At 28.7% G+C, this 22,807-nt stretch overlaps 4 protein-coding genes and 1 pseudogene across 9 annotated transcripts; 2 read left to right on the forward strand and 3 right to left on the reverse strand.

Annotated features, from left to right (window-relative positions):
• Nucleotides 1-328: 328 nt before the first annotated feature.
• On the reverse strand, nt 329-3,495 carry LOC105253371 (multifunctional protein ADE2). Of its 2 annotated transcripts, none has more exons than XM_011261367.3 (7): nt 3,378-3,495; nt 2,582-2,905; nt 2,153-2,496; nt 1,796-2,071; nt 894-1,038; nt 608-803; nt 329-536 (listed from the first exon to the last, which is right to left on the reverse strand). In XM_011261367.3, the coding sequence occupies exons 1-6, from the start codon at nt 3,382-3,384 to the stop codon at nt 643-645; spliced, it is 1,257 nt and encodes a 418-aa protein (XP_011259669.1). In that variant the 5' UTR covers nt 3,385-3,495; the 3' UTR covers nt 329-536; nt 608-642. The 2 variants fall into 2 exon arrangements, with proteins under 2 accessions (XP_011259669.1, XP_011259667.1); XM_011261365.3 differs by lacking the exon at nt 3,378-3,495 and adding an exon at nt 3,146-3,200.
• Nucleotides 3,496-4,912: 1,417 nt separating this feature from the next.
• Nucleotides 4,913-9,706, forward strand: LOC105253373 (amidophosphoribosyltransferase). Of its 3 annotated transcripts, none has more exons than XM_011261372.3 (8): nt 4,913-5,415; nt 7,240-7,459; nt 7,629-7,921; nt 8,052-8,301; nt 8,379-8,618; nt 8,696-8,823; nt 8,958-9,179; nt 9,270-9,542. In XM_011261372.3, the coding sequence occupies exons 2-8, from the start codon at nt 7,246-7,248 to the stop codon at nt 9,540-9,542; spliced, it is 1,620 nt and encodes a 539-aa protein (XP_011259674.1). In that variant the 5' UTR covers nt 4,913-5,415; nt 7,240-7,245. The 3 variants fall into 3 exon arrangements, with proteins under 3 accessions (XP_011259674.1, XP_011259673.1, XP_011259672.1); XM_011261371.3 differs by having other exon boundaries at nt 4,913-5,342; XM_011261370.3 differs by lacking the exon at nt 4,913-5,415 and adding an exon at nt 5,808-6,128 and having other exon boundaries at nt 9,270-9,706.
• Nucleotides 9,411-12,167, reverse strand: LOC105253372 (general transcription factor 3C polypeptide 6). 3 transcript variants are annotated; one of them, XM_025412962.1, is made up of 5 exons: nt 12,013-12,167; nt 11,671-11,900; nt 11,299-11,557; nt 11,117-11,212; nt 9,411-9,561 (listed from the first exon to the last, which is right to left on the reverse strand). In XM_025412962.1, the coding sequence occupies exons 2-5, from the start codon at nt 11,827-11,829 to the stop codon at nt 9,557-9,559; spliced, it is 519 nt and encodes a 172-aa protein (XP_025268747.1). In that variant the 5' UTR covers nt 11,830-11,900; nt 12,013-12,167; the 3' UTR covers nt 9,411-9,556. The 3 variants fall into 3 exon arrangements, with proteins under 3 accessions (XP_025268747.1, XP_025268746.1, XP_025268744.1); XM_025412961.1 differs by lacking the exon at nt 9,411-9,561 and having other exon boundaries at nt 10,907-11,212; nt 11,671-11,871; XM_025412959.1 differs by lacking the exon at nt 9,411-9,561 and having other exon boundaries at nt 10,907-11,212.
• A 5,910-nt stretch (nt 12,168-18,077) lies between these two features.
• LOC112639361 lies at nt 18,078-19,891 on the reverse strand (annotated as a pseudogene).
• An 807-nt stretch (nt 19,892-20,698) lies between these two features.
• Nucleotides 20,699-22,016, forward strand: LOC105258350 (protein transport protein Sec61 subunit beta). Its single transcript, XM_011269561.3, has 3 exons — nt 20,699-20,994; nt 21,091-21,287; nt 21,559-22,016. Exons 1-3 carry the CDS (start codon nt 20,992-20,994, stop codon nt 21,644-21,646), a joined length of 288 nt encoding a protein of 95 aa, XP_011267863.1. The 5' UTR covers nt 20,699-20,991; the 3' UTR covers nt 21,647-22,016.
• Nucleotides 22,017-22,807: the final 791 nt, after the last annotated feature.

Here is a 22,807-nt window from a genome sequence, read left to right on the forward strand (position 1 = left end):
GTATGTATATAAATTTTCAGTTTTTCAATTAAGGAATACATAGCTTCTTTTATATATTTATATAAACATATTTATAACACATCTTATGTATTTATGTAATAGTTTCACATTATTCGAAAATTTCTTTAAATGGAAATAGATGAAAATTATATACTTGAAACCAGTAAAGAATTATCAGAATCATTAATAGAATAATGTATATAAAAAGAGCTAACGCGGTCATTGATATGAATTATAATTCAGTTATAAAAAAAACTTGCAATCTATGATACAATCATGTATGACACAATAATATTAATATTATTAATAAAAAAAATATAGTATTTAAATCTATGATGCATGGCACATATAAAATTGCATATAATATTAAGAAAAAAATTGTGAGGATTATTTTATATAAAATAAATTCAAAATATAAGCAAAGTGAATTAACAAAAATGCAAATATGAAATAAAAGAATACTTCTTAATTCTTTTTACAATTGCATTACCATGTGTTGATAAGACTTTTGAAAGTGCAAAAAATTGGGCATCTTCCTAGTAATATAATACAAATGATTATTATTCTCGTTAAATTGTAACGTTAAATTTAAACTTGTGTGACTTACTGTGTATGTTAAGCTTGTTTCAAGCACTGAATTAATTATGACTTTCGTAATTTACTGTCCCCTCGTTTCAAACTTAAGAAGTTGTCGAGTTGTTTCACTCGCAAATGAGCCCAAACCAAGTGATTGTGCATTGCATGAATCTGCGCTGCAGCGAACGCAGCAGCTTCCGGATATATGACTGTGGTACAACCAAGTCCTGTAAATTAATTAATTAATTAACTTTATTAATTTTAAATTCTTCGAAAGATATAAATGTATATAAATGCTATATATTATAATTATTTACCTGAGGGAACGTCAAGCGATGACCATATGCTTCGTTCGATATTGTCTGATCTCAGAGGGGGGCAATTTATGACCGGCAAGACAGTATTGCCGGAGAGCACTGGACCCAAGCCATTGCTACGACCGGCTACAGCTATCAGTACCACCTACAGTAAAAAAAAATAAGAAAAAACTTGTGATAAAGGGAAATAAATAATCTATTTACAGCTATCACTTTTTTTATCGTAACGAGTTTTGAAATTAAGGGGATAACACGAAACGGGTCAATATGGATTCAAAGATATATAATTATCTATTTATTATCATATTTGACATAGTGAATTATTGTGATTCATTATGGGAAATATCATGATAAAAAGTCGATATTGAGACATACTGCTACTGTATTGCAATATCAGTATTACACAATTATATTATTTATGTGAATGCATGTTATTATTCACCAAGTAAGCATATTCATTAATATTACTATTAAATGAAAATGTTCGAGAATGTATAATAATTATAAAATATTCAGCAACAAAGATATGCAAAATACAAGTTGATAATGATAAATTGATTGATGCTCATGAAAACAAATTTAATAACTGCACTCAAATTTATCATCTTTTTCTAACATTCTAATGTTTGATATTAAATAAATTTATAAGACTAATTCTTGAAATAAAAACAATTTAAAATATTAAGTAATTGATATATAATGTAATTTATTTACTAAAACTAAATTTCTTAAATCATTTTTGATTTTTTCTTTTTAAAATTTTTTTAAAACAGTTTTGTAAATTTATGTAAGAAAAAAATTTAAGATTTGTCAAAGAATCCATAGATAAAAAAGTAATTCTTAGTCTATTAAATTTTTATAAATTATATTATATAAAAAAGATAAAATAAGATGAAACATACATTTTCTCCGCTGCCTTCATATTCGGCGACAATATTTAAAGTTTCCAGAGTACCCTTATGAGCGCTACAGACTCGAAGTTGTGGTTTCAGACCCAATGCTGTAGCATGTTTTGCAATCTCTTGGCAAAACGCTTTGTCAGAGGGAGAGCCCATAAATATAACAACTAATGGACTAGGTGCTTCAATAATATAATCCAGTTGCTCTTCCACCCATTTAAAATTACGTTTTACTGTTTCTAAATTTTGTTGTGTTACATTGGATAAATCTCTGTACACCTATAACAGATATAACAACTTTAAATACTCATAATTGATATAATATTGAAACATCAAGCTATCTATTAAAAAGATTTTTACCTGCTTGTCTTTCATCAATTTCTTATCTCCAGAAGGCCAGAGTCTCCAGGAATCACTATCAATAATATCAGCAACTAAAATCTCTCCATCTGAATCCACACCAAATTCTATTTTCATGTCTATCAAAGCACTATTACGCACAGCCCAAGCTCGCTCAAGAATTTCAAAAACAACTAGAGTAATACGTTTCATAATATCCACTTCATCTTTTGTTATCTTTACGCCACCCATTATAAAATCTGCAGTAATAATTTGCTCATCGGACCACTGTGGATCATGATTAGCATCATCTTTATAAAATGTTTCCTGGAGAGGTGGATTGAATCTGTAACCCTCTGGCACTCCTGTAAAATGCATAATTATATATGAATGTATTTTGACATACTCCTAGACTTGTTAATTCCAAAAGAACAATATATTCATGTATACCTGGATGTCTTTTTAAAAAGCTACCGGTTGCCTGTCTTCTGGTAACCCATTCAATTGGTATCATGTTACATTTTTTTGCTATGAAACATTTTGGACCTGCAGGTTTAACATAAGCTGTCTTAACACCAGCTTGATTAAGCAATCGAAAGACTTTTACAGTAGTAGAGGTACTAATTGTTGCTTTTCCCTCTAAATCATGAGACTTTGCGCCGTCGCCAGCAGTGATGCGATCCTTGCTTTCCAATAAACATAATGTAGGATCATTTAAAAGATTGTAAATCTTCTTTGTTTTTCCTTCATTGATAAGTTTCCCAACTTTATAATCTACAGACAAAAAGAAAAAACATTGATTTCTTAAAATTAATAAAAAGAACTTATTTTGTCTTATTTATGAGCAAATTATTAACTTCATTTGTTCATAAACATTGTGACATCATACATGAATTTTCATACAAATAGTTTATTAAGATAAACACGCAAGTTCATTATTTTAAAAAATATACGACTAAAATTAGATAAAATGTTTATCATAAATGCCACGTCAAACATGAACAGAACATTTACTCAAAGAACCGGCCGGCGAATCAGAAGCAAGCCAATGCATTAGGCAACTACCTGTTGCTTCGGCAAAAGTGTTTATCTTCTTGTAGAAATATTTTAACTTATTTTCACTTATAAATTACGTGTAAATTACGTGTAAGTGTTATATGATTCACAGATGCAATTAATATCGATACATATTCATATAAACAAAAAGAGAATCAATTAAAGTTCTTTATCTAAAATTATCACTCACCAGCCATGTTGACACTTGAAGGTCTAATATTCGTATGAACGTAATTCGCCTGCCTGTATTTCTTTAACAGTCCCCACTACGATCTTCAATCTGATTCACTGATTGGCTCAAAGCTTAGCTGACCCCGTACGTTACACAAGTATTACGTCAAAAGCGAAAAATCATATATGATATACGCACTGTGCTTTAAAATCCTCTTGTATATCATCATATGACAAAATTTGGTCATTTCATATTTTGTGAATAATTAATAAATCTTATAAATCAATTGTTATAAAATTTACATCTTGTAGAAATATGATCATCGCAGATCAGCTGTTATCGATTGTCTTTATTCAAATTGCGAGTATATAAAAGTCTTATATAATAAGATCTCATATTATAAGATTATCAGTATAGAATATCAAGCTACAAACATTTATAATAACAAAACATTTATAATATTGAATAAAATATTTATAATATTGAATAAAAGTAATATCGAAATTTATTAAATAGCAAGGAAGACAATCATTAAACAATTCTACTTTCAAAACTTTAAGAAATACATGACATACAGTGAAATTACGTTGTAAATCGTTCGAGCTAATTTAAAGTTAAAAACTCACATGATTTTTAATTCTAAGAATCACAAATTGATAGCAATATGTTAACATTGGTTTGTTACTTGCAAACAGGAAATAGCAATTTGACGACAACTCAAATCGTCGATTTGTCATTTACGATTAACGATTAACGAACAATTTTTAGACTTTACGAAAATTATATTTTAATGCTATATAATATATCCCATATCTTTTTTTATGTCTTATCAATTGATGACATTATTAAATAATAAATAATTAATAAAATTTAAACAACTCAATTCATTAAAATTAAGATAGAATTAAGATTTATTTATATGGAAAATAGATTTCTATTTTACATCTTAATTATGTATAAGAAAATCGACGATTTTTGCTCATTCGAATATTTCCGTCTATTTTCGAATAATTAGTTTGAAGATCTGAAATCCCTTGTTGAGATTGTTGTGATTAAAAATTGAACTAATAGAAAAATATATTTTTGATTATTATATTAGCTGTGCTTTGCAGATTTTTTCATGAAAAAAAATTTATTACGTGATAGATAATAAACGGTAGCAAACAATCTTTGTAAATAAATCTCGAGGACTTTATACCGTTTCTTTGTCATAAACATATGATAATTTCATATTTTTTAATACATTTTTTACAACGAGCTGGTAATTGAAAAACTTTATTATTTAAGCAAAAATATAACAAATGAAAATTTATTATATAATTCAATATATTTGTGTTATTACCATCATATTCCCGTCATGACGCTCTGGACAAACTATCAATTCATATCATAATGAAACATAATATATCAATATTGTTCGTTGTTTGCTCTCGGAATTTCGTCAACTGATTGCTTATCAAGCACTTATTATGTTATTGCATTCGATTAATTTTCCATTTCGATTCTTGTCTTGTCAAACATAAAACAAACACATAATAACGCACGTAGCGCGTTAGTTGCGTGATTGATCATGCTTATCTGGGATGTAGTGACGAAATATTGTTTAGTCATCTATTCCGATTTTTTCCTATAATATTCGTGTATTATATAGTATATAAATGTGTATATAATTCTTGTGTACTGAGAGGAAAAAGATCTTTTATCGGGATGTGCACGTTCTTCGTGGGGGTGACGTGACATGTGATTCTTCACCTTCCGCGATCCCATTTTTCAAAAAGAATGCAGAGATAATAGTCGCGCCTTCGACTATATTCGAATCTCGATGCCTCTCTAAACGATGACGGTTTCTTATTGGCCCGGACCACTCAGTCATCCGCTCCATTTGTATTTTACGACGTGTTAGCAGATCATTTGTACAATCAGAGAGGCCCGTTTCTTTCAAGAATACGAGCGCGCTCCCCAGCAGAAAGTGTACGTACACGTGTAAGTGTATGCATATCGTAATATTCTATCTCGTTCGGATAGGAATCTCATAAAAAAGAAGAGAAAAAGTCAGGTATGTGTTTATCATTTCTTGTTACCAATCTCTACCAACACTTTGAGTTCCTTCACAATTTTCAATTATTTTTATATATTTGGTGTGTCCTTAATGACAATTGTTATGCAAGACAGATGCAAGTCAAACTAAAGAATAATATATGTAAGTTGTGCATAATTTTAATCCTCTCAAAAATTCTACATCGAAAAGAATAGTTCTTTTAAATTTTTTTTAAAAGATTGTAGTCCATTGTGTATTTTTACTTTTACATGCCATCATTTCTCGCAATTTCAAGTTCTCTTTCTCGTGCTCTTTTCAAAATACAAAATTAATCAAACGAACAATTGCTAATTCAATAATCACGTCAGAAAGGATCAATTATAATGATTAAGATATTTATAATAGTGCATTATCGAGGTCGTATAAGAATCAAAAATAAAAATAAAAGCCAAACACTTTTTTCGAAATGTGTTACGAATTTAAAAGATTGCAAATTCTGACGTTATCGCAGATTTCCGGTTTAGAATATCGCGCTCGACACGATATTAATTACGCCAAGCATGTCCTTGTTCAACAGGTGGTTAGACTATTCGCGAAAGTTGCGTAGGAATATTTTATTTGATCTTGATATCTCGGCTCTTAACGAGTGATTTATTCGTATATTAAATCTATACGGTGTATACATATTTAATTTTATGTTATTGGCTAAAAAAGAGAGCAACTTATATTCGGTAAGTAACATAGGAAATATTTAGCACGTGTGTGATCACGCTTGATACATCAAAACTTTCTTGGAATCTTGAATAAATTAATATTAGTCTCTTTTTTCAATAGAATTTTTATTATTTCAAATTCGTATTTCATAATATGGTTTTTGGTTAGTCACATTAATACAGTAAACATTCAATTTATGGCTTGCTATTAAACTCAATTCTCATTAATTTTTCTTCTGTCTTGTATAAATGACTTATATCCCAAATATTTATTCTCTTAACATATGTTCATTTTGTTTAATTTCAAATCAAAATGAACTTTACGTTATACAAATAATATAAAGTAATTTTTGAAGAAAAGATAGTATTAATTTTACTTTGCGTTCATGTATAATTTGTATTTGTGGAAAATTAACTTGAAAAAATATTATTTTATATAATATAAAATATTATTTATCAACTGGAAAAATATTATTTTGTGTGACGTAAAAGATTAATTTGCTACAAACATATAATTGTTTTATATTCTGACACTTATGATGTAAACACGATGTAAGATGTTGAAATCAGTTGCGAAATACAGATTGAGCAAGCATGAGAGGAAAATATATTTGTAATATTGAACAAACATAAGATATATATGTCAATTCTATCTGTCTGCTGGGGGTCAATAGTTTATAAGAGCAATATAGATAATAAACAGAAAGGAATTGTGAAAAAGTCTATTAGATAATTCAATTCAATAAGATACAATATTTAATCTATCCAATCTATATGTTTTATAAATTTCAAATATATAGAATTTGCTGAAAATACTAAATCTAAGGAAATAATTTTGAAAACTATTTTAAAAATGTTTTTTAGCTATAATTTGAGAAATATCAATAATAATAATTAAATTATAAATCTTGATAATAAAAAAGTTTCAATTGTTATATCTTGTTTTGTGATTTGTTAATTTCACTTTTATCTATTTTAACTATTTACACGTATATTATGTATATTAAAAATTTATCTAAAGGCATTATATATTTTGATTTTTCAAATAACATTCTTATAAAATTCATATTTAATTATTATGATTGATATGAAGAAATGAAAGAAAAAAATAACATTTTATGTATTACAGATTACAATGGAAACACACATATCTCATAATAATGATACCACAATAGAACAGGTGATATCTCGTCTTTCTATAGAAGAATCAAAATGTATAAAGCCGCAAAGCAAAGGTGAAACCAGAGGACAAAGGCTTACTGGTCTTACGCATGAATGTGGTGTTTTTGGATGTATTGCTTCAGGTGATTGGCCATCGCAAATTGATGTTGCCCAAGTTGTTTGTCTAGGTAAGTATACTTCTTTCTATGAAAGAAATTTAAAAGTTCATATATAAGTATAAGTAATCATATAAAAAGAGATATGAATGAAAAAAATAATGGAAATAATTAGTAATTTAAATTAAAACGGAATAAAATACTGTATATATAATATTTCTCTGTTATCTTCACTCAATAGGTTTAGTAGCATTACAGCATCGAGGCCAAGAAAGCGCAGGAATTGTTACAAGCGAGGGTGTCTGCTCCAAGTCATTCCATGTACATAAGGGTATGGGAATGATCAATAATATCTTTAATGATGAAATTATGAGAAAGCTTAAAGGAAATCTTGGAATTGGTCATACTAGATATAGCACAAGTGCAGCCAGCGAAGAAGTTAATTGTCAACCATTTGTAGTACATACTGCACACGGAGCATTAGCAGTTGCTCATAATGGAGAATTAGTTAATACAGAATCTCTTCGAAAAATGGCAAGCAAAATTTACATTCTTTTATATCAACTATTATAGATGATTATTTTATCATTTAAAATATTTAAGTTGCTCATTAATACATTGATTGAAAATTGAAAACTAAATTTTAAAACTATTTTCTTTCTAGGTATTAGGTCGAGGTGTTGGTTTATCAACATATTCGGATTCGGAACTTATAACACAAGCGCTCTGTTTGAATCCTCCGGAAGGCGAGGTGAATGGACCAGACTGGCCTGCGCGTATTAAACACCTTATGCAATTGGCACCATTATCATATTCTTTAGTTATAATGCAAAGGGATAGAATTTATGGTGTGCGAGACCCTTATGGAAATCGTCCTCTTTGCTTAGGGAAAATAGTACCAGTTGGCAATCTCGGTGCATATTAAAATACTTAGTCTTACTGTTTTTTTACTTTTATATTAATGTTAAATAATAAACTTTAAATCTTGTAGCAAGTAGTGATTCTGATGATGACGATGATGAAGCAGAAGGTTGGGTAATTTCATCAGAATCTTGTGGATTCTTAAGCATCGGCGCGAGATATGTTCGCGAAGTATTTCCTGGCGAAATTGTCGAGCTTACTCGAGAAGGCATTAAAACTATTGATATAGTAGAAAGGCCTGATAAAAAACCACAGGCATTTTGCATTTTCGAATATGTCTACTTCGCCAGGTCGGATAGTATTTTCGAAGGTAAATAAATATGATATAAAATGTATTAAAAATTGATGAGAAAATATATCTAAAAGCATTTATTTGTATTATACTAGGACAAATGGTATATTCCGTACGTATGCAATGTGGTCGAGTATTAGCGATGGAATCGCCGGTTGAAGCTGATATAGTAAGCTCTGTACCCGAATCTGGAACCGCAGCCGCGCATGGATATGCCAGACAAGTAATTAATAAAACAATATAATACAAAATAATATTATATATATGTAAAAAACTAGGAATGAATATGTATATGTAAATGTGTAATGTTTGACTTAAGTTGCATTTAACTTGAATAAAATTTCTTTTATATTACAGTCGAAAATACCATTCGCCGAAGTTTTGTGCAAAAATAGATACGTAGGTAGGACATTTATTCAACCTAGTGCACGATTAAGGCAGCTTGGCGTAGCTAAAAAATTTGGAGCTTTATCGGAGAACGTTAAAGGGAAAAAGGTAGTCTTGATTGACGATTCTATTGTCAGAGGAAATACAATTGGCCCGATTATCAAATTATTACGTGACGCGGGCGCCAAAGAAGTAAGCTTTCTTATACTCGTCTTCATCTCGTCATATTCTTTCCTAATATTGTATTTGTTACAATTATTTATTATTTATAATCATCTACAGGTTCATATTAGAATAGCATCACCTCCTCTTAAATATCCATGCTATATGGGCATCAATATCCCAACAAGAGAAGAACTTATCGCAAATAAGCTTGATAATGTAAAATTGGCCAAGTATGTAGGAGCAGATAGTTTAACGTACCTTTCGGTCGAGGGACTTGTTGAAGCTGTCAGACATCGCATGGATAATCGTGAAAGCAATTATATTGGACACTGTACTGCTTGTCTAACAGGGGAATATCCAGATGAACTCCCTGGTGATCTTGAGTGGTAAAGATGTCATGATTTTTATTCTAAAAGCAAATAATACTACTTTTTTAATGTATAAGTTTTTAATGGTGAATCTATATATACATTTCATGAAGCCATATTAATTGATAAAATACTATGCTATTATAGATGTATGTATATCGGATATTACTTTATATAGATACTATTTTATAAAGTGTTAAATTTAATTTCATTCGAAAACTTGCTTGGAATTCAATAACATTTTATATTTATAAATAGCTGTGACAAAGTTAGTTATATGGATGAACTCATTATATATTTCATAAAAATAAATTACATATTTGAGTTCAATTCAGTATTTTATAATTGTATACTGTTTCACGCGCGCACAAAATAATATACCTTTGACGTATATACATATATATTTATATATATAATAAAAAATATGTGAAGAAAAAAAAATAATTTCTTAAGTGTAATGTATGACAAATAACAATATCTGAGATTTTTTTTTGTATTGCAATACTTTACATTAGAAAAGAAACAAACATAATGGATGGACAAATAGAAAAGAATTGGAAAACAATGAGCATAGTGCAATTAAAATAGAAACCAATCTCTTTGAGGTACAAATGTAATCAATTTTCTTGCATTTAGTTTAAGCAGATTCAAATTAATAAAGCGATAATTAATATCTGCTTTACATGCAATACAGATGTTAGCAACACAAGGTCTTTTTGGACCTTTATATAGACTATAGTTAAGAATAAGAGAGGCGAAAGTGACATATAAACTTAAAAATATGAAACTAATATTAATCTCATTCTATATCGAATATTTTACTCTTTACAATTAAAAATATAATTTATATCGCTGTGTATTTACTTATGACACATTTAATACAGATAATTCAAATACAAATATATACAAAAAAATATACATTTTCATATTTTGAATGTAGCTGTATTTATATTAATATTAATATTTGATTATCATTAGCGTTAGTGAATATAGTATTTAGTATTACACATACAATAACTAAATATTACATATGTAATAAAAATTGTATACAATTAAACAAAATATGAAATCTTTATCAAATAGAAATTAAGTAATTTATTAAAAACCATTTTCATAAGACAATGATAATCAATGATGTATGCAATATGTAAAATTTGTCTATTAATCATTTGTATAATATACTTTTGATACTCTATTATTTATAATTATACATAATTAAATTATTAGTGAAAAAATCTAATTATCAGGAACATATGAAATATATAAAATTACACATTAAATTTCTAATTAAATAGGCGTAATATTTACAGCAAGAAAACTATACTAACACTAATATGTCTAAATATTAAAGTATTTAATTAGAAATTTAATGTATAATTTAAAATACTCATATATTCTTGATATTACGTCCTTAAAAATAAATTTATCAAAATTAGGAGCTTTCAACATATTAGTGGTTAAAGAATGATTAGAGAATTTACTTTTTCAGACACAAATAAATGAGTTTTCATGTACAATCAGTTTTTTCTGACTTTTCTTTGATTTGATCTGGTATAAAGTAATTATCTTCGTCAGACTCCGAATCTAGCAAAATACCTTTGGCTTTTTTTTCTTCTCTAATTTTTTGTTTCTCCAAAAATGCACTTAATTCTTCTAGTTTATCATCACGTATCTTATTCCAATATTGGAGGGCTGAAATTCCAAGTTAAAATTAAAAGTCCAAATTTCAAATTGAAAAAAAGTTTTAAGCTTATATTTTTTATCAACAAACTTCATACCTTCCTCTTGATACTTCGGAGGCACACCTGCTTGTGATAAAGTATCAATATTTGGAATACAACTATCATGTTCGGAATTACCAAAAACCCCGGCTCTTGATTTTGTAAAAACTCTCTGCATCTTTAGTATTTTCCTTGTTTTGGCAAAATATTTTAGAGTCGGCACTTTGTCGAATACAACATCCTCCACATGAGGATTATCATCTTTTTCAAAGAACATGTAAGTACCCACAACGTCTTCGTAAGATCCCTCATAAAACTAAAACAAAGATGTAAAGTAATTAGAGGAATAAATTTGGAAATTTAAATATATAACTTCTATATTGTGTGTGCGTTTCATGTGTATTAAATGCTACAGACATAAAAACATACCCGTCCATTAATTTGCATTATAGGATGCTCCGTGTCTATTCCAATCATATCTAATTGAAGTTCCTTACTATTAAATACATTGCTACCAATAAGTCCCTCGAATTCTACGTAAACGAGCATTTCTTCCTCATCTTCTAGCAATTCATCGTCGGATTGCATCTTTGTTATGAATTCTTGTTTACACGTACGGATGCAATAACCCTAAATAATTCATACTATGTGAAGTGAATCTAAAAGAAGTAAAGTATAGATATAGGCTGCGATTGTTGCATTTCTCCACGCAACAACCTGGCATTTTTGATATTTTCTTCTTTTTCTGCGCAACAGAAGGAGTTTTCTCACCTCACACACAACAGGACACAGGATAAACCAGGATCAAGGTTAGAAAAATTGCACTTAGTATAGATAGCTACACAAAGTGTGCACTATCTGCACCATCGGACGCCATTTTTGCTCCATCTTATCTTATTGAGATCAAAATTGCGGTACTTTGTTAATCTAGTGACTTTATCCGCGAGAATATCAAGGTTCGTTCGAACGCGTGACGCGCGTAAACATAATACACGCATGTATGTGCGCCAACAGCTCTTTTAAGAAAATACTCAGGACTGAAACAGTTTCACCAACTGGTCAATTGACGAGTTTTTTGTATCAGTGATTGGTAGAACTGTCTCATATATGAAATAGTTGAAATAAACTTTTTTGAAAAGTTTATTCGTCGTTGTCGCGATATTAACGTCCGGAATAAGTGAAATATATTCGTAAGTTATATACAATTTTATTATTAATAAATAGTTGATTGCTCTCGAAATACGATACTCGATTGTACGATAGAAATAAGAAATTATAAATTATTACTTTGTTGCAATCTTTACGAGCAATGATTATTCTTCTATTTCTATTTCTATCTTAATATATATGTGTACACACACACACACACATTTAGAATTCTAATATAATAAATAAATATTCTCTCTGATATCATTTGATCTAAATATAATTTGATTCAGAACGCGCAATAAAACGATCGAATAAAAATCGGATAATTAACATAACGGAAATATATATTTTTAAAGTTATATACAAATGTACTTATATACAAGTATATCTTTAAAGTCACACACACACACACACACACACACACACACACACACACACACACACACACACACACACACGCACGCACGCACGCACGCACGCACGCACGCACACGTACACACGGATTAATTATTTATTAAACACACATCTTTAAAGTTACACACACACTCACACACGTACACGTACACGTACACACGGTTTAATTATTTATTAAACGATTAATATACTTCGTGAAGTTATTTCCATTTTTTATTGCAATTATGATCTTTAATAAAGATTTCTCATCATAATAAAAAAATTTTATATCGTTTATCAAAAGTTTAAATTAGATTTAAAAGTATATTATTGCCTCTTTTCGATAATAATTGATTATTTCACTGTACCTATTTCATGAATAGCTATCATTACAGAGATCGCGTAGAGTTTGACAATGCAATAAAATTAATAATAAAATTCCAATAAAATTAAATACAAATTAATTATAATAATTAAATATAAATTTGTTTATAATTAACTTTTTCTACGTTGAGAAAAGTTCTTCGTTTCTTTTGGAATATCTTAAAGATTCTTTTAATTAAATTTTACAAAATATATAACTATTAAATTTATAGTATTTAATATTTAGAAATAAATAGATAATATTTCATTTTTATATAGATTAAGTATACGATATTATTTATTAAAAGAACTAATATATCTTTTATGGATCTTTTTGTTAAGTTAATTATTTAGATCTACGATTCGATTGTTTTACTGCATTTCAATCCGAATTATATATTTAAATGATCGAAAAATAAAACGATAATAAAATAATAAGCAATATATCTATTTTAAAAATAGTGTATATAAATAATAAATAATAAATAATTTTTATAAATTACTCACCGCATGTCTCTGGCTGCTTCAGGCTCTCTCCCTGCTTTTTGACTGTCCGATACTTTTCCAAATGTCCTTCTCTTTTATTGTTTCATCCTTTGTTGTTTCCTCGTAGCAGTCACGTATTCACTCGCGAACAAACAATTATATTTCAGTTAATTATATTTCAGTCATATACAGAAACGATCGCGAGACACTTTGCACGACACTCCCGATCGCAAAATAATCATAGGAGATACGTATTTTTATAATATTATTATTATTTTATTATTATTGCAAAAGAGGAAAAATTACAATAATTCGCTCAATTTTTAAACAAAGCCAAAATCATGCACCACTCGATTCTTACACTAATTAACTATTTCTATTTGTTGATGTATAATATATGGATAATAACGCGAATCATAAGATTAAAATATTAAAGTAATGTAAATTGATGATACAGCAATCGTTTAATTAATATGATATATATGCATGCAGTTTAGGAAAGTTTAAAACATCGGGCGAAATCGAATTTCATTCTATGCAATGTTAAAGAAATAATTATTATTCGTTAAAGTTCGATAATCGGAGAATATTGCGAGAAAATTTGTAATTTTTGCCCCTTTCGCTTCAATTTTTATTTGCAATAATGAAAGATCGCGTTTCGATGAATTTATCGTCGCCACAATTTCATGTCATTTATTAATTAATTATTTGTCAATTGTAATAGTCGAATTATTATATTTCGATCTAATCGCGATCGTACTTTTAGGAAAAGAATTCGATAATACGGAGCGGTCCGTATCGCTACTTTCTCCGTTGGAATGTCGCCGTGCGAATGAGGGGAGGTCGTCGCGTATGTAAACAATAGCGCGCTACGTCACAAGGTCGAATGACGTGTTAGCTCGCTACGTCACAAGGTCGCTGCCGAAATATTTAATGCGTACTGTGAGAATTGTATTTATATACAAGTATATTTTTAAAGTCACATACACACACACACACACATACACACACACACACACACACACACACGTACACTGAGAAAAAAAGTTGTTAACTCGACTAAACCATTTAACTAAATTATTTTTTTTTTAATTGAAATATCGAAATATTTAAGTTAAATAAATGTCATGTTAGATTTATAATAGTTAAATATTCCAATTAAAAAGATAATAATTTAGTTAAATGGTTTAGTTAAGTTAACAACTTTTTTTCTCAGTGTACACAGTTTAATTATTTATTAAACCTCACGAGATGTATTAATCGTTTAATAATATAAGTGTATTTATATCCAAGTATATTTTTAAAGTCTCATACACACACGTACATTGAGAAAAAAAAGTTTTTGTTAACTCAACTAAACCGTTTAACTAAATTATTATTTTTTAAATTAAAATATTGAAATATTTAAGTTAAATAAATGTCATGTTATTTATAATATATTATAATGTTATTTATAATAGTTAAATATTCCAGTTAAAAAGATAATAATTTAGTTAAATGGTTTAGTTAAGTTAACAACTTTTTTTCTTTTATAATTAGTCTTTTCTCTGTTTACTATTTGATTGTTTTATTACGCTTTTAGAAAGTCAAGTTCTATAATGTAACTTTTAATTTTGTATTTCATATGAAATTATTATTTTAAACATAATAATTTTCTTTCTTTGCATTTCTATCATGAATAGACATTTCCAACCTTTACTAAAAAAACTAAAAATATCCCTCAATTTTTTCTCTCTTCGGACAATTTATTTATATTTATATATAGTTCTCTTTATTCCTTTAAAAATGAACATCGAGAACAAAGTATTGTACACGAGTATTGTAAATGTCAAAAAATGATCGCGCGAATATTATAGTTGTGAATATATAAAAATTAATGCAATATACTATGAATTTTCTACGTTATATATTGAATCGAAATTGCATAAAAGAGGAAAAGAAAAACAAGCCTATGAATAGACATTTCCATTTTTTACTAAAAAAAAAAATTAAAAATATCTCTCAATTTTTTCTCTCTTTCTTCAGGCAAGTCTACATATATGACCAATATGATTAATTGATTCCATCTTTATATATTTATCATTATGTGCTATTAATTAAAGCCGTAGACAATATTTTAGAAATCAAAGTTGTGCGAACGTTGCGCGCAGGAATGGATGCGCAGTGGTTCGGCCGCCATGTTAGCGCGTGACTGCTACGTCATACGCGTCATTGCTACGTCATACGCGTCATACGTGACTCGGAGTCATACGCAGTTACACGGATCGTCGAACGTCCGCATTTTTCGCGTCTTTTAACCGTTTTTAAACGAATATCGCGAGTGAAAGAGCGTCGAAAGTGTTCAAGGATGATCGCGCGACTTTCATAATATGTCAGTGAAAGTGCGCGACAGCCGTTTTCGACAATTCAGTGATAGCGCGATCGCGAAGATGGAGCGAAGTCGCGTCGCATTATTTGCGCCCTTGATGATGATTATCGGATGCGAGCGAATATCGGGAGTGCCGAATAAAGTGTCGCGCGTTCGCGTTGATGATATCGTGTGAGTTTGTGTGCATCAAGATCGGAATGGGACGTCCCGAGACGAGCGAGTGGAGCGGCCTGTGGAACAGCCGGTGAATGGTGAGTAGATTTGATTTATCATATTTGCGTGACAATTCGTGCTCATTCGACGCTTATACAGCATCGCGATGTCCCGAATTACGTTCGAACAAATCGGCGCCGCATCATAATTTGATGCGATGCCGTGCAATTCAAATAAAGTCGATCGCGTGAAGATGGTTAGGCTAGAAGCGATTTCAAATTTATTTTATATACGCGCAGTGCTGCACAGCCTATCTCGTAGGGCTGCCAACTGTTAAAACGATAAATTTTTTCGATCTAACCTAACCTAATCTAACCTCTTAGTGCTTTGGATGTCGAATGTAAACACAAGCGTATGCTGCCTGGATTTTATCATGCTTTCAAAAATAATATTTAATTATTTCATTAGTGTATTACATTTTATTACGTAGTATATTAATCGTATTAAATGTGCGACGTACAGTTTTACACATTTTAATGAGAAGCATATAATATAATTGCTTAGGTTAGATTAAATTAAAACAAGCTGTGATTCATTTAATGTAATAGGATTAATTTGACAAATGTGCAGCTATTGAAGTTACATGATATTTGTGGACACATTTTTAAAGTAATCATGAGTGTCTTATCTCATCTTGATTATATGAAATTAAAATATAAAATATTTATGTATTCCACATTAACGTTATTCATTACAAGTACTATATTACTTTTCTTATATCTCAATCATATTTCATCGATGAAGCTTTTCATATATCGCAGACAATATGATACTGTGTGTGGAATTTTACACAGGTAATACATGACACAAAAATAATTTGTTCTCAAGTATTGTGTGCATTTCTTAAAAATAAATCAAATTAAATTATTTTAAGTAGGATCCAAAAATCACTACATTGCCAGGATTGTATCTTATTATAATTGCGATATTATCACCTTTTAATATGTGTGCACAGTATTACATACATAAAATATATAAATTTATTTGAAACGTACAGAAATCTTTATCTTATTTATAATATTTATGATATAAAAGAAAATTGCAACTCTAATGAAACAGAGCGGTGGAATAATTGATTGATACTTATGCTGGTCTACAATATTTATCCTTTTTTCATCATTAGATTTTTGGTGCTTTTTTTATTATACAGATGTTATCTGTAAATATAGTACTTGTAATGTTGCTTCTGTATCACTGTAAGCACACAAAAATGATAGCATTTGCAGGTAATTATGTTATACTTATATATCATAAGAAAGAGAAAATAAAATTAAAATTGAATACTGAATGTGCTCTAAAATAAATCTCATCTAAATAAATAAATGCATAAATGTGCGCCCCACATTCCTCATGAAAAAAATACATAATATTAATTTTTATGTATTATTATTTTTAGATTTTTATTCTTTTAAATTCTCTAGATGCACTTTTCATTTCTCCTCTCTTTCTTTCCAACTACTAAATATAGATCTATCATTTTTAATATAGATCTGTCATTTTTAGTGTACATTATTGCAGTAAGTGGAATAAAGAGCAAATCTTTTGGCATATTTAAAATGTACAGGAAAGTTTTCTGATACGTTTTTTTCAATAGAAATATCTGAAAAAAATGCATACGTCTTTTTTAATCTTAGTCTTTCTAAATAAAAATTAGAATAATAAATTTGCAAAATAATTTGCTTTAATATATTTTTATTGCAAACATATGAAGCAAAGTGCTCAAGGTGCATCACTATGAAAACATCGATAGAATAAAAAATAGATCGCATACAAAAAAATTAAAATATTTACATTACATATTTGATATTTCTGCAAATATTTCCATTATTTTGAGATTGATTTGTTTCATGATATATTGCAATAATTAAAGTATTATTTCTGATATAATCTGCCATGAGACTGCAGAGAAAGCCAGCTTTAATTCTTTATTTTGTTCAATATTTTTAATAATATAATAATTAAATTAAAATTCTATGAAAGTATGCTTGAAATACTAAATAAAAAAGATTGTTTCTTATGTACAACCTTATACAGTTTAAGTAAACAAAAAGTTATTGTTAATAACATACATATATAAATTGATAATTAAATAAAACAATTAATTAATTAATCACACAATCCACGTTTTTTTTTAGCTTTATGTCTAACATATATATATATATATATATATATATATATATATATATATATGTATATATATTTTTATAAATAAAAAATGTTTCTTTCTAATATAAATGAAATAAAAATTATAATATGCCTTTAAATATACTTTATATACATACCTGTTGCAATAAACCAATAAAGAATGCTTTTACATTCCTCCTTTTGGTACTTTGGCATATCCTTTATGCCAATTATCTCGCAACACGCTTTTATCGCATGATGACAAACAAGCCCATTATCCTTCATGAATTTTCTTTAGAAATATTTTTATATTCCCAAACTGTGTAAAGAAATCATGTAACACTGAAAAATACAAAGTGATATTAAAAGAGAAAAAATAAATTTTATATTATATAGTATTGACAATTATTTTCTTACCAGTGTATTCCTTATATGTAGGAATATACATTAGTCTTTGACCAGCCCTATTTTTAACCGTCTTTAGGGATGCTTTGGCTTTTGATAACGCAAATCCAGCTAATCCATTTCCATTTCCAGTTAGTATAAATGAACTGATTCTAGTCTTACGTGCTAAATTACCAGTCATATAAGTTATCATTTTGTTTTCCAAAATCCAGGTTTCAAAACTTTCAAATGTATCTGCAGAAAACAAAGATATTAATTATATAAGATTCTAATATTTAGAACTGAAACATCAAACAAAAAATTGAAAATAGACATTGTATCACATGATTTTTGTATGTGTGTGATTTAGCCATTATAATCCAATAATAGCATAAATATTAACCTTTTCCTATAAGATCTGATTCAATGCTTATGCCATCCATTGTAACACTCGTCCAACCACATTCCAATGGCAATAATTTTATTTGCATTGATCTGGTCTGACTTTGTGGTAATTCCATAAGTTTTTGCTTTCTTTCAAGATTTACAAGCAGTTTTTGCTGTTGAATTAATTCTTTTCCTCTAAACACAGGAATGTTTAGACCAGGAAATTGTATCGGAATTTTTCCCATGCCAATAATTTGCTCCTTATTTAAGAGCTCTCTCTTTTCACTACTCTTCTTGCTCTACCTCTGCGTCTTCCTGCATTACTGATACTTGTCACACCCTTTCATAATTCATCTTCAGGTCCTATAGAACAAAAGTGAAATACAAATTATTTTCTACTGTAAATATAAACTATTATCAAAATGCTATATCCATAAAAGTTCTACTTAGTATTCGCAAAAAATATAGAGTTTCTCACATTATTTAATAAAGTGACTATTTTTAATAAATGTGAATGACTGACAAGCAATAAATTAAACAATATTAAACAATAATATACCTGAAAAAAATTTCATAATTTTATTAGAGTTAAATTGATAAATTAATTTTAAATACACATTATATGTTAATTACATATAATGATTTAGAGACAATGATATATTTCATTTGCGTTACCATTGTTTACAGATTGAACATTTTTTATCAAATTATTTACAATTCTAAATATGTAGCATACGACAAGCCATTTTTAAAATCTATAAAACAAACAACAAAGTTGTTCATAGTTTTTCACTCTTTTTTGTCATAGTTTGCTTTTAGGCGATCTTAAAGTCACTAGATTAACAAAGTATCGCAATTTTGATCTCAATAAGATAAGCTGGAGCAATAGTTTCTCGATATTAGAAGAATATAACTTCAAAGAGGTTGTATTATATTAGGGGAACAGCACTGGAAAGAATTTAAAATATTTGAATTTGCAAGCAATATTCGCTGTGCTCAGAATGATTTACTTCCTGTCAAAACATATTCTCTTAATAAATTAAAGTGAATTTTTGAATGTTCTGTGAGTGACGTTTACTCTCTTTTATCAATGGCTGTGTTCCAAAATTCACTGCCAGTACTGAAAATCTATAGTGTACGTCACGTAAACTATAGATTTTCAGTACTGGCAGTGAATTTTGGAACGCAGCCAATATACTTTCTATCGGAATATATTCTCCTGATAACTCCGATTTTTCCAAGATTTTAGAGAAAGGAACAGATACTCCAATTCTCTTGTCGCGATTCGTCGACAAAAAGGTACACAATTGCCATCCCGAGTGTTTATGCGCATGCGTATATTTTTGTTAATTATTAAAAAATAACATATATATTGCAAGTAATTCGATTCATTAAAAATCTCGCGTTCATTAAATAATGTATAAAGGATAAAAATGACAGATGACATTTTGTCCACTTTAACAGGTCGTCCAATCGGATCATAGTTCGAGGTTTGAAAGACGCTCTACTGTAGAATACACAGGATACACTTGAGACGTGAAGCGTAATCTCCTTCCCTTTCCTTAGCGTATGGTGACGTGTTCCTCGCGTACCACGTGGATAAGGCACATATGACACGTTGCCTCCTCCTCCGCGTCACATCATCAACTTACGTTGGAATCGTCTGCTATTTGTCACACGTCGCAAGCTGCGAGTGACCCTTTATCCGTCTCATTCGTGTGTTTATAACGAGTGTCTGAAGATTAGAGCAAACGCCATCGAGATATTTGATGTATTTCGCATCAAAAGTCTGCGTGAACCTATAACGTTTTTCATTGAAACGAAAAGAGATCCTTTCCATAATTTCTTGGATTATTTGCGATAAGAGCAATTGCGTGTAAACAATGGTAAGCATGATGATTCGAATGAAAGCGTACGATATTTTTAAAGAAAAGTATAATATCTGTTTATCTTCATTTTTTTCTTCCTTTTTTTCTTGAAAGCCTGCTGCACCTAGTGCTACTTCCGTTGGCTCGGTTGGACGGTCGCCCAGTAAAGCCATAGCACCAAGAACAGGTGGTAGTGGTACCGTCAGGCAAAGGAAAACCACTGTAGCTTCTTCGGCTAGGAATAGAAATACAGGCACAAATTCCGGTGGCATGTGGAGGTTCTATACGGATGATTCACCTGGTATCAAAGTGTAAGTATAAGTTTTCCGAAAATTTTATAAATTGTTGCGTGTACCATATGTGCATTGAATTACATTAAAATCAAAGAACCTAGAATGTGCACTTTAACTCGTTATAATATATTTTTACTATTATAAAAAATAATAGAAAGATGTGATATTTTATATAAAATATTTTTGCATTATTTCTTTTCAATTATGTTTTTTATAATTGATATGTTTCTATATATGTTTGTATATATTTGACAATGCTTTATTAAATGTTAAAATTGTTGTATTGCAGAGGTCCTGTACCAGTACTTGTAATGTCACTTTTATTCATTGCATCCGTATTTATGCTTCATATTTGGGGAAAATACACTCGAAACTAGAGTTTGATATAATCTAATAAGATCGAACTGAAAAAGTCAAGAAGCGATGGACAATGCAAAATAAATTAACATCTTGAGCAGATAATATGTATGATATATATATATATATATATGATTTTTATATGTTATCAAGAAAAGGTGAATATATATATAATACATCATTAAAAAATTTATCATAAAATTCATTATAATGCAATAGACATCATTATTGTTATATGATCGGAATGTATTAATACTGTGGAATAATACATTAAGAGAGTGGAAGTCTTTTTTACATAAATCCATGAATTATATGTATTGTGCAAAAAGTGTGAAAGTATTTAGTTTGCATTTTGTAATGTTAAGAGCATAAAAATATGTAATATTGAAATATAGTTTATTTTTACCCTAATCAAGTAACGTTATAAGTCAATTTAATCAAATATGTTATTTTTATGCTTCTTGTCATTAATTTTTATTCCATTAAGACCCGATTGCACCAAAAAAGTTATTTCAGCTTTAAGCGAGACTTAAATATATGTCTATCTTTATCTTTTTTTCTAAATAAATAAAGACATACATATATTTAAGTTTTACTTAAAGCTAAAATAATGTTGATGCAACCAGACCTAAATTTTTTGGCCAAAGCGATCTCTTTCAATAGTGTAGTTTCAATAGTTTATCTTGTCTGCGTATATAATTCCTGGAATAATATTTTTAAGAGTCGAATTAAAATTGGAATGGAAAAAATTTTAAATATAAAAAAAATTTGAATTTTGTCTACAAAACTATTAAAAAATTTATGAATAAAATGTTGCTTTTTCAATTAATTTAATTTGTTAGTTTAATTTGTTATTAAGTTAATACAATCATTTCATATTATTTATTAGCTACGAACATTTAATTTTTGTATTGAAATGTTTCTTAAATATTACTTTCACAATCTTTTTTTAAAATAATATTAAAAGCAATTTTTTTTTAATTTAAAAATGTCTTTTCTTTTTTAATTTGTTATTTTCTTAACAATAGTTTTCTTTCTCCACGAAAATACTATTCGATACCAACTGAAAAATTAAAGTGTATCACGTTTTTTAATTAACTTTCTTAAATTCTTAGTAAAAAAATCATTTAATTGTCTGTAAAGGAGATACAACATGTGTTGTAAACATGTGATAATTTGAT

This window comes from Camponotus floridanus, unplaced genomic scaffold (genome assembly GCF_003227725.1).
Source record: "Camponotus floridanus strain SB8 unplaced genomic scaffold, Cflo_v7.5 scaffold6, whole genome shotgun sequence".
Classification (NCBI taxonomy): Eukaryota; Metazoa; Arthropoda; class Insecta; order Hymenoptera; family Formicidae; genus Camponotus; species Camponotus floridanus.